The following is a 17,156-nucleotide window of genomic DNA, read 5'->3' on the forward strand; positions in this document are numbered from 1 at the left end:
ATTTGCCGGTTTATTCGCGGCTCTCTGCCTCGGCCTTCTTCTGGATGTCGTGCTCAACACCACGCTGGCGGGTCTTGCCCTCAGCACGAAGCTCGTCGTAGTGAGCCTCTTGCTCCTTGTCGCCGGTGAGGTTGGAGACGGCGCCACCAACAGTGCCCTGGACACGGTTGCTGATGCCAGTGCCGAGATCGCTGAGCTGACCCTTGGCCTCCTGGTTTCTACCCTCGAGATTCTGCTCATGGCCAGCCTTCTTCAGGGACTATCGATCATATTAGTAAGTAAAGTAAGCATGACTCGAGTTATCCAACTTACCTCGCTGCCGATGATTCCACCAACAGCCTCCTTAGCGGAGCCAGCGGTCTGGTTCCAAGAACCCTCGGTGCGGTTGGGATCATCTTTAGCGGCGGCACCGGAGCCAGAGAGGGTGGCACCGGGGAGCTTAGCGGTAGCGTGGGACGCATCATGCTCGGCTTCAGCCTTCTGCTTCTTGAGGTCGCCAGCGGCCTGGTCGCTGGTGTTTCCAGTGAGACTGCCAATAGCACTCTGGACAGCGCCGGAGGCGGAGTCGACGACGGACTTGAGAGTGGAAGGCTGGGGAGTATCAGACATGTTGATGATTGATGGGTTTGGTAAGATTTGTGGGTTTGTTTGTGCTTGTGTAGGCTGGAGTTCTTGATAGTGTTTGGATTTCAAGGATGTTGATGAAGGAATCAAGTTGAGTCGAGAGGCGGCAGAGGAGAACACTTTATAGTAATTTGAAGGAAGTCCATCACGAAGGAAGATATCTCACCAAGGCAACTGCAGTGGCACAATGATGTCATTTCCATCGACAATTGCAGTGACGCGCCGCGCAGGTACCTAGGTAGGTTGGCAGGCACGTATGTAGAGGTGGAAGGAGCTGTTGGTGGGCAGGAGCTTAGGTAGGTAGATATGACGTCAACAAAGGAAGGCAGCAGCCTGTAGGTACATCCACCTCATAGATGGAACTCATCCACAAACGCCAGGAAGTCGCGATCCACGTTTCGGAGTGGTTGAGTAACGTAATAATATTGGATCACCCCATCACTTGATGTCGATTGTTTGTACAGGATTGTCGAGATCGAGATTCGAAGCAATGGCCATATGCCCTCCTTCAGCGTGCACAAGTGCTGTTTTTAGCCACGCATGTGATTGTCAACATTCATTCACCAAGCAAGACTCGTATAAACTGTCACTTTGTCAAACGCTAAGGTTCATGGAACATTGCGTCACATATGGTACCATTTTAGAAGATAAAACGTGGTCGGAATGCGCAATAATGCATGGTCGTTTCTCATTCTGTGCGACTCTAGTCTTGATCTCAAGCCAAACTCAACTCCGATTGTTTGTTTCATTTCCAACAGGCAAAGCACGTTCCCGGTGCTTGATGTGAATGAGAGGCGCCTGTTTATCTTCCTTTGATCCATCCTATAAAATGTTACCCCCTTGACCAATTGCTCCCTATTTTCGTCCTCAGAATATAAAAGAAAGAGGTATCTCTGATATTACAGTATGCTATACAGACACAACTGAGCCTCGCTTCAGCCGGCCATCGTCATTAACGTCCTTGATTCATCCAGAGTAACCAAGACTGAGCATGGAACTCTAGGTGAACGGACAATCATCATCATCACAGCTTGCTTAGTGCTGGCTCCACTGAATGGTATTCAAGTCGATACCCTCCTGGACGAGCTCCCACAGAGGGCTCAGTTCTCGGAGGAAGGTGACACGCTCCTGCACCGCCTTGAGAACATAGTCAATCTCAGCTTCAGTGGTAAAGCGGCCAATACCGAATCGGATACTGCTGTGGGCGCTCTCGTCACTGTTGCCAAGCGCGCGCAGAACGTAGCTAGGCTCTAGTGAGGCCGAGGTACAAGCACTGCCCGAAGACAGAGCAATATCCTTAAGAGCCATCAGGAGAGACTCTCCCTCGACATAAGCAAAGGAGACGTTGACGCAACCGGGGTAGAAGGAGTCGGCAGCGCCGTTCTGTGTTGTGTGCTCCATAGACAACAGGCCGTTCAGCAGGCGATCTGAGAGATACTTGATGCGCTTGGTATCGTACTATAGATCGGTCAGTATCTCTCTCATGTACGTAGGTATGGAAATGAGACAAGATTGAAAGATGGCGTAGATCAGACAGAAGCTTCGATCAACACGGCCGGCCTTGTCACGGGCCATTCAGAAAGCCATGCATGTGTAGAGCAACTCATCATATGTACAGCGAGAGGTTTGAGAAAGTCATGAGTACTTACAGCCATCTCCTCTTTGGCGATGCGACAAGCCTCGCCAAAGCCGGCAACAAGGGAGGGAGCGAGAGTTCCGCTTCGGAGACCTCGTTCCTGACCACCGCCGGTAATAAGAGGGTCCAGTCTGACCCTAGGTCGCCTTCGGACATAACAGGCACCAATACCCTTGGGACCATAGATTTTATGTGAGGAAATTGACATCAAGTCAATGTTCATGGCGTTGACATCGAGAGGAATCTTGCCCACAGCTTGGGCAGCGTCAGTATGGAAGAAGATCTTCTTCGATCGGCACAGCTTGCCGATTTGCTCAATAGGCTGGATCACGCCAATCTCGTTGTTGACAGTCATGATGCTGACGAGAGCAGTCTCGGGTCGGATAGCGGCCTCCAGGTCCTCCATTCGGATGAGACCGTTGTTCTGAACAGGGAGATATGTGACCTCGAAGCCCTCATCTTGGAGATGGCGGCAGCTGTCGAGCACGCACTTGTGCTCAGTCTGTGTTGTGATGATGTGCTTCTTCTTACCGGATCGGCCAAAGAAGCGAGCGACACCCTTGATACTCATGTTATTACTCTCGGTGGCACCACTGGTGAAGATGATCTCCTTGGAGTCAGCACCGATAAGCTTGGCGACGTGCTCACGCGCATCTTCTACAGCCTTCTCACTCTCCCATCCATAAGCATGTGTCCGCGAATGGGGGTTGCCATAGACGCCGACATAGAATGGCATCATTGCATCGAGAACTCGAGGATCGACGGGTGTTGTAGCCTGCATGTCGAGGTAGATGGGGCGCTGGCCCTCTTCCATAACTGCTGCTTGCTTCAGGACTTCTATTTGGGATGATTAGCCTCAATATAGAAAAAAATCTCGCTCACTAGGTAGAGCGGGACAAGATTCACTTACCAGCCATTGGACTAACGCTAGCATTGGAGGGAGTATCAGGTGGAGGGATGTCAGCAAAGGCCTTCTTGTCGAGCTTGATGGCCGTCTCGACCTGAGCATTATCCCTCTTGGTCTCAGACACATATCCACGTCGTGATGTGCGCCTCGCCACGACAGCTGCGCGAGCCATACCTCGCAGGGGAGCTACTGTAACGCGAGAGGCTGGGCTCAAGCCAACTCGGCCCGCCGAGCGCAGGGCGCATGAAGCGATATTGGAAGACATTATGAATTGCATGTCTGGCAGTTGCAAGGACGAAGAAACGTCAAGCTAAGCCAGTGGGAAGAAGAAGAGAAGAAGTGAATTTCGGTGGAGGAGGCGTTGAGCTCCAGGTCCAAGATTTGTCATTAGCTTGTCGGCTCGGGGCCCTCGGTGATAAGCCTCCGGCAGATTCGGCACCGGCCATTGGTTGAAAAAGCCGGGGAGCGGCAGAAGTTGCGCTCTTTAGGTCTTAGGTTCACGGCGGAGGAGAAGCCGAAACCGTTTTTGTGAGGACAAGATGGAAGAGTCATTATTTCGTGGCGAGATGTGAAACAGTAAGAGATGCGACGTTCTTTGCAGGGCCTTTCCAGGTGTTATCTGCAATCTATGCAGGCTGTCAGTTCAGTTCAGAGCCTCAACATGAGGGACCCCAGCAGGCTCAGCCAGAACTTGTTCCTGATGCGGAGGGTTGGGTTTTCCTATTGCGGTGCAGGCGGAGTTTTCGTTGAGCCTGCAATTCACCGAACCCAATAGGCACGGGCGTATATTACATAGTATTCTTTGCTCCAGACATTGCCCCGTTCCCCAAGGATGAACTAACTATCTGCAATAGCTGCAGTACTGCCTACCTACCTACCTAGGTATGTAAAAGAAATGGAGGGCTTGTGGCTCAGGTGCAGCGCCTTTACGACTTGACCTGTGGCATTGATCCCTGAAAGCTGTCAAGAGTGACGCAACGCCCATGACGCAGTGGACGCAGTGGCTATAATCCCCAAGGTCACTCCTCTAAAGCCCGGGCCCTGAGTACCAAGGTAAAAGACTGTTCCGGTCAACTCGGTGCTGAAAAAAGGCATATGGTTCAAGACAAACCACATTATCAGGGAATCGAGCTCACATTTAGCTAAATACTTTGATATACTCCGTAGCTATCTTCCCTGTCAGTCTCATACTACCTATGTACTGAATACCGGTAGTCCCTGAACTGCCGCCAGTGTCATCTCAGTTCCTCCCTCCCATGTGCCCCTATTATTTCTTCAACCTCTGAATAGCCACAGCATCGGAAACCGGCAGGCTTGGCAGCAAGGCAAAGGACGGGCTGGGCAGCAAAAAAGGTCCAGTGAGGGAACTTAAACCTGGGAGCTAAACTAAAACACAGCCACACAAGTGGACGTCACCGTTCCACGACTCACTCAGTCATGTTCTGGGCTGTCCTGCCCTGTCATAATCGAGAGCTTCATAAGTTACCCTCTCGTCTAACTTTTGGCGGCCTCGCGATCTGAGGGTTTTCGCGATACTCACTCAGTCTTCTCCCACCCAACACCGACTTTACTACTGGCATCACTAGATTAATCTAACAACTATCGCCGCGCTCTCGCCATGAGCTTCAAAGGCTTCCAGAAGAGCCTCACTCGGGTAAGCCGTGCCCCTCACTTGATGGTGCTTGGAATTCCAGCCAGCATGTCTCGCGCGCACAAAACGCCCTTTGCGCGCGGCTGAAGAGTCGAGACACGCCATCATGATGAGACACACGATCTCAAACTAATACGTATCTTGCTCTTAGGCTCCGCAACAGTTCAAGTCCAAATTCAACATTGGCGAGCATACCAAAGATGCTGTCTACATCGATGCCGAACGTCGTTTCCAGGAACTCGAGACTGAGACCAAGAAGCTCCACGATGAGTCCAAAAAGTACTTCGAGTCCATCAATGGCATGCTCTCCCATCAGATCGAGTTCAGCAAGGCCATGACCGAAGTCTACAAGCCCATCTCGGGTCGCATGTCAGACCCAGACTCAATGAAGATCGAGGGTAACCCCGAAGGCATCCGTGCTTGCGAAGAATACGAGGCTGTAGTCAAGGACCTGCAAGAGACATTGGCACCGGAGTTGGAAATGATAGAATCTAGGATTATCCGTCCCGCTAACGAGTTGCTCGACGTCATCAAGGTGATACGCAAGACCGCCCTCAAGCGTGAACACAAGAGACTAGACTACGACCGACACCGCACAACACTCAAGAAGCTGCAGGACAAGAAAGAGCGCACTGCCAAGGACGAAAAGGCAATGTGGAAGGCCGAAGGAGATGTCGAGCAAGCCACCCAGGACTTCAACTACTTCAACGATCTCCTCAAGGACGAGCTACCCAAGCTTTTCCAGCTCGAGCGTGAATTCATCCAGCCCCTCTTCCAATCGTTCTACTACATGCAGCTCAACATCTTCTACACACTCCACGAGAAGATGCAAAATTGCGACATCGGTTATTTCGATCTCACGCTCGACATTGAAGATGCTTTCCATGAGAAGCGCGGCGACATTCAAGAACAGGCCGAGGCACTGTCCATCTGTCGCTTCAAGACCACCGGTCGCCCACGACCTGTGCGATACGGGGCCAAGCCTGCCCTCGAAGGCCCCAAGCAGCCCGCACTCCTTACACAGGGAGGCGAGGGTTCCAAACCGCCAAGCAGCACTGTGACGAGCCCCAAAATTGGGGGCTATCAACGCCCCGCCTCGACCGCCAACGAAGGTGCCGCTCCTCCGCCGTACAGTCCTCCAACAGGCGCCAATGCAGGCCTGGCAGCTATCGCTGCTGGTAAGAAGAAGCCACCGCCTCCTAAGCCTAAGCCCAAGCCCATGCGCCTCACCGCCCCGGGAGTTGAGACTGTAACAGCTCTGTACGATTACGCTGCGCAAGCCGAGGGCGATCTAAGTTTCCGAGCTGGTGACGTTATCGAGATTGTTACAAGGACGCAGAACGAGAACGAATGGTGGAGTGGACGACTGCAAGGCAAGGAGGGACAGTTTCCAGGTGAGTGCTGTTGGTTGTCGAGAACTCATCAGGTACTAACAGGGAACAGGCAATTATGTCCAGCTCAACAGCTGAGGAGCGTGATCGTTGCATCGGTCACGAAGGTGATCTAATCCGTGATAAGACTACCACTATTCGATACCTGGACATAAAACGAAACAGCCCATCAAAACTTGCTTACAATAGACATCCATAATTCAGAGAGCAGCATCAGTCGAAAGTAGATATTAGGAAGGCCGAGGCGCATGGACGAAGCACGGGAGGCTGAGCCGTGAAGATGAAATAACAGTCCATGGTGTTTACTCGATGTCCTGGAAACGAAATGCAATGACCCTTTGTTTCTGGAGATGCAAGGAGCCTCTATGGCCAAGGAAGAAAGAAGATGGGGCATTTCTGGCGTTAATGGATAGGGCTTTTGCTGTCTACAGAAGCAGATAATACAATACTACTATTTCTTGAACCATTACGTGCACGATGGCTTTGTAGCTTCTAGTTGTAGCCAATTGGGGTGGTCGGGCTTGACGGACACGGCTTGGATGAATAATCGGCGTTGATACATGTCGCCAGCCTCTTGGGGGGAGCATCTACCTAGCCATTGGATGTCAGGCAGCCTGGTTTGATTGCTCCAAACATCGCGAAGTATACTCTAAAGGTCATTAGCGAGCCATGGGTCTGCACATATGTATGCATGCTAGAGCCCGCTTTTGTCAAGGACTGAATCATGCGTATGAGATTGTGACGAGGTTGAATGAGGCTCAAAAACGGGGTTGACCCCTCAGGGATCTCAACAGGGGACATACACCCTCAAAACATCCATGCATGTACGTAAGAACATGAAAGACGTCGTGCAATTGGCCAATCCTGAAATATTGGCTGAATACAATACTCTCAGCAGATACCACCACAGCCTGATTTCGCAGATGAATGGGTACCTTAGGTAAAGTACCAATCGCGCCGCCACAAACAGCTGCTTCTGGGTAAAGTCGTGATATTCGTGAGAGTTGTCCTTGAGCTGAACTGAAGCCAAAGACTGCTCGGGACTGAAGTATGTACATACAAACTAGGTACCTTACGTGAGGCAAACCCAACAGGTAAGTGAGTGGCAGGCTGTAGAATATCGATTAAGGTATGCTTCTGAGGGTTGAACCGCCGTACAACACCAGCAGAGCCTCTTGATTTACTTTCTGGAACGAGTTACACCATGTTCATCGTTAGTACGACGATTACCTTAGTCCGACTGCGCCGCGAGACTAATTGCTTAGTACAATGACGGGTCAAATCAACCTGTCGTGGCCTTGTCTCTTATACGTTATTGACAGACTCTGAAGACACTTGCGTAACCCAACTTAGACTCTGCATACACCATCTCGATATCCTCGTGACGTCGAGGACCTGCACATCGAGTCAAGCTTTGGTCACCTTGACCTGAATACTAAGAAAAAAGGAGAGAAGAAGAAAACAGTGGCACGCGAGCTTAGACCTTAGACTCTTCTAAGCGATCGTCAGCTAAACAAAAAAGAGCCTCATTCTTCTCTGCCAAAACTTGCTCTTGACCCAAACACCAACCAACCACGAATTTCCAACTCGCCATGATTGCTCTTTTTTTTAACTAATCGAATTTGAGAACAAAGACATGGGGCGTCCAAGAATTCGTTGGCATTCCTTTGGGCAGGGGTAGGCAGGCTCCTTGAACCCGACGAGGCTGTGGATCGTGACTCGGAGCTCAAGGAGTCTTGCGGCTCTGCTCCCCTCTTCTCCCGTAATGAGGGACTTAATAACGACCAGGGCGCTGTGAATAGCGTCGTATTCTGTATACGGCTCGGTATATCTTGACGCTTGTGAACATGAACCCACGCCGCTCAACAGGATCTTGTCTCTTCGCTCTCTCTTCGCAGCATCGCCATGAGCATTCTCAAACTACCTCTCGAGATTGTTTCTCTTCTTGTTGAGTTGCTCGACGTTGAAGATGTGTTCAACTTGGCTCTGTCCTGCAAATCATTGGCCTACATTCTCTACGACAGACGAATGTGTCGTCTTGCCCTCTTGGTTCGTCCCAGCCTCTTGTCTTGGTGAGATAGTCCCTGCTGACAAACATCTCAGAAGGCACCGTATTCCGCAGAGGCTCAGGAGGCCCAGTCTACCAAGGACTTTCCAAGGTCATTCCGTAAGCTTGCTAAGCGGCGAATAGCGGTCCAGGCAGCAGAGCCATGGATGGTTGCTATAGTTGCCATGGCGGATCGTTTCATTTATACCAATGGACACTTGTGCTACACTGTTAATAGCAACCATCTCCGTGTCCTCAGCACAATCGACAAAAGGTTCACGTCTGAAAGGATAGTCGATGTTCCGCTACTTCTCAAGCTCGCAGTAAGAGACTTTGATGGTCAAAGACCGCACACCTTTGAGCCCCTTTACTACGCCGAGGGCATCTTATCGTGTCTTGCCACTCAAGTTCTCCGAGATTCTACCACGAGCAGTTGGCTCATCATCTTCGAGCTCAGAGAGTCTCCCACATGGGTTGTCGTACAAAGGCCGTGTTCAAGACACCCGCTATTTGTACGCAATGACAAGAATTACCTGTTCTGGGGTTCAAAATCACATGCCACACCAGATGGCAGCTACAGATGGAGCATTCATTGCCTCAATCTCCAGACTCGCAGGTGGGCTGATTCGCAGCTGATTCTATGGGACCTTGTCGGGGAGAGTATAGGGTCCGACGTCTGCTTTGAAATCATCGACGGTCAATTTTACTGTGTTTCGAACACTTTCAGAACAGAAGCCGATGATGGAATGCGCAATAACTTCTACCAAGTTGTGAGGTTCCCCGTGGACAATGCGATCCATGAGAAGTGCGAGAAGCCTCCGATGCGCAACCTATGGCGTCTCCATGACTCAGAGGGCGCAGTAGACGAGCGTTGGACTTCGTTGCAGCTCACTAAAGACGAGAAAACAGGGAATCTCTCCATTGTCGAGACTCGAAAGGAGTGGTTCCCAGGAAATGCAGGCAGCCAGAGGACGTGCTACAAAAAGGAGCTTCACTTTGATAAACAAGAAGAAGCCCCTCAGCCAGAGCCTTTTCTGCCCACTCCGCCAGAGTCAACCGTGGATAGCCTCGAAGAAGACGAATGGAGTAGCGAGAATCATGTTGAAGAGCGACCAAGTGAGACGATCCACATTGGTGACGGCCCATCTGACGCCAAAGCATACACCCTCCAAGAATGCTTTGTGCGCTCATACAACCCATCGTGCAGTGCTTTCATCGACCTTGTTTCTGAGGCTTACAGCCCTGACTCGATGTTGCAGCTCAGAGTGCAGCCCAAGAAACGGGAATCGTCAGTCAGTATATGGCCACGAGACCAAGAAACATGCCACTACGATAGTGACTTGGCTCGGCTCCAAGGCGTTGTCAACCCCGTCCAGCCTATTCAAGGGATCGAATGGTCTATGGATGAGCGAATATTGGTATATTCACCAACTCATATGGCCTACGGACAATTGAGGCCCATCATCCTCATTTCGTTCGACCCAGAATATGTTCTTCAGGGGTTTCCGAATTATGCGACCCAAACTCAAGGTGTAAATAGCCATCTTAGTACCTCTGCCCGTTCGGAAACAAGTCGCGGACAGGAAGGCATACTATGGTCATCAAACCAGGATTTTGGCGAGTCTGCATCGCCACAAAAGGATGATCCCATCCCATCTGCCAACTTTATCAGATCACGGCCCTCGCTTTACCAGACGATGAGTATGGGCAACGGGAGTGCACATGGTTTCGATCTTTCATATCCATGCCCTTGGCGATGAACTCGTGCGCGTGTGTGCGTGCATTTGTGTGTGTGGATGAGGCCTCAGTTCAATTACGTGACCTTGAGGCCTTCCATAGCCCTTTCAGAGATCGTCTTGGAGCAACGCATTTCTACAAATATGAGAAACCATAGTCAATAATAATAGAACCTCACGGGTTGATACAGTACGGCACATGGATACAGTGAATTCTCAACCAAGAATCAAGTCAGCTCAAGACAATCATGTCATATGCAGGCCACTCCTTCATGAGTGTATGTGAACACTCAGGCTCAGGCAACGCAACCTCATATGCTAGACCCAGGACAACCAATGGCAGTTTCATGCAACCCTTCTACAGGTCATTGGGGGAAGAGCCTCAGCCTCTCGTCTGATGGTTCGCCTGAAGTCAACCCCCAGCCTTGACAAGGCGACTGCGTCCGACAATGCCGCAAAGATAGATCCGATTCTGTCACTTGACGTATCATTGTAAATTCCAATGTGACAGGTAGCTTAGTAGCCAGTAATTTCTACTAGAGCTTGACCAGTTAGGATCCGAGATCGACTCGAATCACACATCTTCCGCGGTCAAATCTGCCACTCGCAAAGATGAGGCAAGCAAAATAAGGGAAATCGCAACTCTATCTGCCACCCAGGTTGTCGCAGTGTATTCCTCGTTCGGCCTATGTCACAATGTGCGTAAACGTCAGCTTAGAGCAGTCGACTCAGCTGTCTTCCGGTTATACATATGGGAGCTAGCAAACACTCCGAGGGTCTAGGATACGATATAATCATATCATGTTTTATCATCGTCTGGTGTTAACAGATACTCATTGTGACTGTAACTTTGAAACTGGAGGATTGATAGTGTAATGCATGCTTCATATATGTGTAGACACATCCCCGTAGAGTCAAAAGCGCAAGAATTTATTCTTGAAGCGTGTTCACCCTCATACATCTTCTTTGTACACGTTCACCCTCACCAGAGAACCCCATGCAGTCGCTTTTCTGCGCTTCGACTGACAACAAGATACGAAAAACCCTGTCTGAGACATCCAGAAGGCATATCAAGATGCATGCTGATGCCATATGACAAAAAATGACAAGGCCAAACTAAAAACCCGCCCATGGACGGTTTGAATCACATTCTGGACCCATGTCCCGAGATCCCAGATCACAATCCGACATCCAGTAATAAAGATTAAGAAGTACATGAGCTCATGAGCGTATAGATCCTCGTCTAGAACGTTTTTTTCTTCTCGCAAAAAGTGACGGCAAAAAAATAAATCAGGTCGTGGGCGTAGACAACATACATTGTCATTGATTACTTCTTGCGGCGACTGAACATCTTCGATAGACTACTGCTGCTCTCTACCTTGGGAGGTGGAGGGGCCATCACAGGCTGTGGCGGAGGCTCCGAAGTGCGCAGAAATGCTGCCAAGTCCGATGTACGTGAAACGTTCGATACTGCATCTCGAGGCTCAAACTTCTTCATGGGAACGCGACGTCCAGAGGACGCTGACGAGGCAGGCTGTGAAGGGCGAGATGAGTTCTCACCAGTAGGCATCCCGTACTTGTCATATCCTGATGGGACGTTGACCTGGATAGGAATATAATTCCTGAAGCCTGCACGGCTGCTTAGAGATCGAGTGTCGTTGCCTTGAGGTGATGCAGGTGCAGTGTTGGAGTGATTGCTCTCCTTGCGAGTGAATCTCCCAATCAAGCTCGGTGCGCTGGCTTTCTTCTTTGGTATCTTCTGTGAGATGGGTGTCGTCACAGGCTCCGGTGGAGGTTCGTAGTTCATGAGAAACTCTGCCAAGCTCTCCTCCTTCTTAACAGGAGGCTTGGGCGTTGCAAGCAAGACCTCGTCATCCTCATCGTCGCTAAAGTCAATGGCGTAAGGATCCTTGACACGTCGAGTCTTGCGTTTGGGCATCATATCATCTTCATCAAACATCTTGCTCGTCGGAGCAGGCTGTCCTTTGTTCTTCAAAAGAGCCGTGTTGGAGTTGATAGATGAGTGAATCGAAGGCATTGATGACTCGGTGCCATGAGTTGAAGCCTGGCTGTATCGGATATCGGGAATGTTGGCGTCGACGGCCTTACCACCTGCTGGCTCTTCGGCACCGGTTGTGTCCCAGGGTGCGATGTTGTGAGGAATACGGTTGCTATTTGCGCCTGGGGGTCCCTGTCGGATAAAGTCGATTAGATCCGAGCTGCCACTACGGGACTCGACCACAGCATCACGGGGCATATATCGATTCCGATTGCTTGCCGATGAAACACGACGGCTATCGAGGCTGGTCTTGCCGGGGGTATTTGGGCTGCTCACATTTCGAAGTTGCATAGGACGGCTGTCTCCTGCGGGACCAGTAGATTTGATAAATTCTGCAAAATCCGCAGTTGATTCGCTGGGAACCCGAGCGTCTCTTGGTGCAGCAGACATACGTGGTCTGTTCGGGTTAGGAGAGGGTAACGGCTTCATTCTATCGTCGCCAACCCGGTGATGGGGAGATGCTCTCTTAATATCGGTTGCCGCAGAAGAAGACCTGGAGCGGTTATGAGCACGAGAATCATCGTTCTTCATGGATCCCTTAAACACCGAATTGTCGAGTGACTGCTTGTGCTATCGTCGTCGTTAGTTCCGTTCTCTTTCGGTAATGCATATTCTACTTACATCCATGTTGCGCATATTCTCAGGCGTCAGCGTATATGTGATGGTTTGGTTGCTCTGGATCAGCTCCTCAAAGTTACGGGCCATGGCTGAACGGCTTCCATTGTCCTCGGAAGTTCGAACAGCCTTGAGTCGACTTGTACCTGAGGAGGCTGATGAGCCTGAAGTGTGAATAGGCCGAGGGGTCTGCGCGTTGCTTCCATCTTCGTCCGATTCCCTTGTCCTTGATCGCTCTATGGATACCATGCCAATACTGTGAGTGGGAGAAGTAGGTACCTTGTCATTTCGTGCAGCATGTCGGTTTGAATAGCCCGCCGGCTTTCGTAGAACTTCAGCAGACTTCTCAGTGATGGCTTCAGAGGTGCTTTCAGGGCGCGAGGATGCCACCTTGGTACTGGATGAGGATTGTTGAAGAACAGGTGAGTGATGTGGGGATCCAACAATAGTTTGAGGTCGTTTGGCCTCGGTGGGGGAGGCAGCCTCTGGAACAGTTGGTGTGGAAGGCTGATAAGCAATATACTTGTGAGGTCTCTGCTCTCTGGTTCGATTTCGATCCATCTCCTCGTCAGACTCAGAGATTGTTGCAGCAGCTGGCACAGAACCTCGCATGGCATCGACTGGAGACCGACTTTTCGGACCTGGGCGAGTTGAGGTTGCGGGGGAGTTCTGAGCCTGCACATCAACTGCGCTGACACCATTGGAGAGACCACTGCTTGGAGGTATGGTCAGACTCGCCCGGCGGATACGATCCGCAGCATCAGCTGAGGGTGAGCGCGACCCGCTGGGGCTCTTAGGACCAGCTACATCGATGATGCGCGCTGAGTGCACACTTGATGATCTCCTTAGTGGGAACGGACCACCAGTATCGGACAGTGCTGGCGAAGAGCTGCCAGCAACTGACACTCGGGCTGATGTCAGGATCTCTGCCTTCTCGTAATTCGGATCCTCGTCTGCGATGTCCTGTCTTGACTGAATGCGGCTTGTTATAATCTTTGACAACCGCTTGCTCTTGGGAGCCACTGGCTCCGGAACAAGCTCGTCTTTAGGCTTGCTTCCATCGATCTCCTTAACATCCCGGGGTTTCTCGCTGCTGATTTGCTCCGTCTTGGCTCCTTCGACAGGCTCTTGTTGCTCCTCAACGACACTGGCCTCGATAGGCACAGCCTCCTTCTCCTTCGATCGTTTAGCAGCGGCACGATATGGTGATGCGCCGGGTGTTGGAAGCGAGTTCGAACGCTTGCGACCAACAAAGTCGGGAGTGTTAGGTTGCGATAAGGTTGGCGTGGGAAGGCCCTGAATAATTCCCAGGGGTAGGATCAACAAACTCTTAGGTCGGCGCCCTCCAGCTTCCTCCTCTGCCTCCAATTCCTCGTCTTCATCATCACTATTGTAAGCCAGACCAGGGATCTCGATTTCGTCCACATCGTTACTTCCAATAGGAAGCGCGACTTGAGCTGGATCAACAGGCTCATCTTGTGCCTCAGCTTCTGCATCACGGGTTGGGACCCGACTTAAAGCGGGCGAATCAGTGAACACACTGTCTTGTCTTAAATGGCCATTAGACGCCCTTGAAAAGGGGCGGCCATTTAGATCGATCACAGGTGACCGTATCCGCTTCTTCCAGCCCCTCCACAATCGCCCGAGTGTTCGGTCGAGAGCCACCCTCTCCATGTCTTGCTCTTCGACTACAATGCGGTCGGCGACCTCGGCGGGATTTCGGGTCCCTTCATTGATCTCCTTCTGGTATTTAGCCCGCAATCTGTGGTATGCGGCTTGTCCCGCGACAGTAAGGGTGAGCTCGCCCATATACTCCAGCACAGAAGTCAGGAAAATTGCAACAGCTGGTGAGATAACATCGGAGACAGACTCGTTGGCGCCTAGCTCCAGATTCTCCTGTTCCATGTAGAGGTCCTCGTCTTCCTCCTCCATATCGCCTAAGGAAGAGTAGACCATGCACCTAAGACGGGTACGCTTCCAAACCAATTCCAGGTCCCAGTCACGCGCTTTGTCGCCAGTAGGCGGTACATAATCTTCTTCATCACCGTCGCCCAAATATTCACGTAACTCCTCATCGGCATTGTTGACGGCATCTTTCGCAAGCTTGGGTTTTAACACCTCCGAAACAGCAGGTCTTAAGTTGGCGAGAGTAGTAGCTTGGGATTTGGAGAGGAAGTTGAAAAGCAGCTGGTCAAGAAAATTGTTGACAAGCTGCAGTGCTTCTCCCGAGACGAGCGCAGGATCGCTAGCTGGCTCAACACCGTGCTGATCATACCAGGTATCAGCATGGCTATCGTGGTCGTTTGTAACGATCTGAGAAGCGGCCGAGGCAGCGATGAAGGCCGCTGAGGGTGATACAGCGAGTGGCGGCGACATGAGGCTGTGGGCAATTGTTGAAGGTCGATCGCTGGAGATACTCTGTGTCCTAGATCTCACGTCGCGGGGAGAGATGATGCCGGAGGTAGGCCGCGACATGGCCAGGTCGCCGTGTGCGGTCGCCATGGCTGCAATCTATATATATCGGGGGTAGACCTGCAAAGGTCTCCCAAACAATGCGTCGGGGGACAGGGAGGTAGTCGCTGACCGGAAGTTTCGTTTGCCTTGTACGAGGCGAGCCGAAATAAACTCGGACGGGCACAGAATTAGGATTGTGGCCCGGGCTCTTGTTCTGTTCTGCCGACGTGCGAAATGTTGGGGGATGGGAGCGCGATTCGAGGTGGCTGAGCGGCAATATGCTTGGTCGATAAGTGAACCTGATTTCTGTTAATCGACAATCGCAATGGTATTGCCATCTGAAGTACGGAACTGGGCGGGAAGTAAGGACGGAGAGTTGCTTTTTGTGTAACACAAGTCACAGGTTGTACAACAAGTCGACCACTGACGAGACAATAGCTGACGGACACGGGTGCGCCAGACGTCGCGAGCCGGCCGAGAGCACCAATTCAATTGCAGTTCGACAGCAAAAACCTTGACTGTGCCTTGGGAAATGAGGAATGGGTGTAATAATAGACATACCTTGCAGTATAGCAGGAAGACGAGTGGCGATGCCAGGTAGGTGGATTATCGCAATGTCGCAAAAGCAAGCAATGTCAAAAAGCAGTCTGCAGTCAACAAGGGACTGTCCAAAGTTTGAAAGACAAACAAAAGAGAGGTTGAAGTCAAAGTGAGAAAGGGAAAAAAAAGGTAGGTTGGAGGAACGAGGCGTGTCGATCAGGTCTGGGTCCTCCTCTCCTGTCCAGTCCTGTTTGCTCAGTAGATTTGATTTGAGTTGAGTTCAGGTCAGGTCAGGTCAGGTCGGGTCAGGTCAAAGTCGCGGATTTGGCTGCTGCTAAGGGTCTCGTTCAGCCGGCGGTTTGTAATTGTATGCAGCCCCTGGACCCAGAACAGGCAAGACTGGGGGACGGACTGGAAGGCTTCTTTTCTGGCTCTGGCGTTAGAGATTCGGTAAGGTGAGCCAGGTAGACCTTGTTCTGGGGACGGGACCCTGAGGTACAGGATCGACGATACAAGGTAGTGCTATAGTGAATGTACTGCTAGGACACTGTCTCTGCACGCACGCACGCTGTATGTATCAGAGGTCGCAGCGCAGCGCAGCAACTGCCTACTGGAGTAATAGGATTTGCGACCAAGTCTCGAAGGGGTCTAGCCCCTCGGGCAGATTGATGATGGTGAATGAATGTGGATATGGATGCCGATGGGATGTTTCCACAGAAGCGGCCGGGGTGGACTGGGCTAGGATGGCAGCTGGAGGTTTGGCTGCTACTGGACAGTGAGTCTGGACGCAACTCCACTATACCCACCGTTCCTGGACAAGCGGGCAAGGACCCTGTCAGTATCGCAAGGGTTTGAGTCAGGGACTCTTCTTTTTTTTTGAGGGTCGACGAAGCTGGAGCGGAGTCGGGATTTGATTGGGATAGGGGTTGTGATGGTGTTGTTCAGGAGTTCGCTTGGTTCGCCATGTATCGTGTCGTGCATTGGATTAATTAACGTTGCGTGGAAGAGTTACTAGAAGTCGTCTAGAACTCACTGTGCCACTGTGATTTCTTAATGGTTAGGTACCTAGACGGATACCTACGGATGGAATGAATCAAAGGTATGGCCAACCTCTCTTTAGTCTACTCACACCACACAACTACAGATAAAGCTTGGATCTGTGGCTGTGGCCACAACCTCCTTTGATCGTGATATCTTCAAGCCTAGTCAGGTTCATAGCTTCTCCGCGATATTCATTACTAGCACGCTGCTAGCTTCCAAGCCTCCTCGTGGTTGCTCGGCAAGACCGTCTTTCTGCGGCCTCCTCTTATCATGACTAGTATAGACCATCGTTCATCGTGGAACAGTAGCTTGGATTTGTTATTGAGTTGGGTCAAATACCTACTACCTACACTTCCATGACAGAGATGCCAACGTTAGCGGGTAGATACTGATGGCCGATATCTTGAACACCTAGGTATGTAAGGCCCGACTTCGAAGAATGGGCGAACCGTGCG

The 17,156-nt window shown here is 51.1% G+C and overlaps 5 protein-coding genes across 5 annotated transcripts; 2 read left to right on the plus strand and 3 right to left on the minus strand.

The window, feature by feature from the left end:
• Window positions 1-10: 10 nt before the first annotated feature.
• On the minus strand, window positions 11-609 carry FTJAE_10729 (mismatched base pair and cruciform dna recognition; the record flags this gene model as incomplete). The annotated part of the gene is made up of 2 exons (XM_037343599.1): window positions 11-259; window positions 313-609. 2 exons carry the CDS (start codon window positions 607-609, stop codon window positions 11-13), a joined length of 546 nt encoding a protein of 181 aa, XP_037202211.1.
• A 1,050-nt stretch (window positions 610-1,659) lies between these two features.
• FTJAE_10730 (cysteine desulfurase) lies at window positions 1,660-3,432 on the minus strand (the record flags this gene model as incomplete). Its single annotated transcript, XM_037343601.1, has 3 exons — window positions 1,660-2,082; window positions 2,274-3,097; window positions 3,171-3,432. The coding sequence occupies 3 exons, from the start codon at window positions 3,430-3,432 to the stop codon at window positions 1,660-1,662; spliced, it is 1,509 nt and encodes a 502-aa protein (XP_037202212.1).
• A 1,353-nt stretch (window positions 3,433-4,785) lies between these two features.
• On the plus strand, window positions 4,786-6,287 carry FTJAE_10731 (uncharacterized protein; the record flags this gene model as incomplete). The annotated part of the gene is made up of 3 exons (XM_037343602.1): window positions 4,786-4,821; window positions 4,970-6,212; window positions 6,262-6,287. 3 exons carry the CDS (start codon window positions 4,786-4,788, stop codon window positions 6,285-6,287), a joined length of 1,305 nt encoding a protein of 434 aa, XP_037202213.1.
• Window positions 6,288-8,114: 1,827 nt separating this feature from the next.
• FTJAE_10732 (uncharacterized protein) lies at window positions 8,115-10,016 on the plus strand (the record flags this gene model as incomplete). Its single annotated transcript, XM_037343603.1, has 2 exons — window positions 8,115-8,258; window positions 8,313-10,016. 2 exons carry the CDS (start codon window positions 8,115-8,117, stop codon window positions 10,014-10,016), a joined length of 1,848 nt encoding a protein of 615 aa, XP_037202214.1.
• Window positions 10,017-11,319: 1,303 nt separating this feature from the next.
• FTJAE_10733 (uncharacterized protein) lies at window positions 11,320-15,168 on the minus strand (the record flags this gene model as incomplete). Its single annotated transcript, XM_037343604.1, has 2 exons — window positions 11,320-12,621; window positions 12,673-15,168. 2 exons carry the CDS (start codon window positions 15,166-15,168, stop codon window positions 11,320-11,322), a joined length of 3,798 nt encoding a protein of 1,265 aa, XP_037202215.1.
• Window positions 15,169-17,156: the final 1,988 nt, after the last annotated feature.

Source organism: Fusarium tjaetaba, assembly GCF_013396195.1.
Source record: "Fusarium tjaetaba strain NRRL 66243 chromosome Unknown NRRL66243_c0000253, whole genome shotgun sequence".
In the NCBI taxonomy this organism is placed as follows: Eukaryota; Fungi; Ascomycota; class Sordariomycetes; order Hypocreales; family Nectriaceae; genus Fusarium; species Fusarium tjaetaba.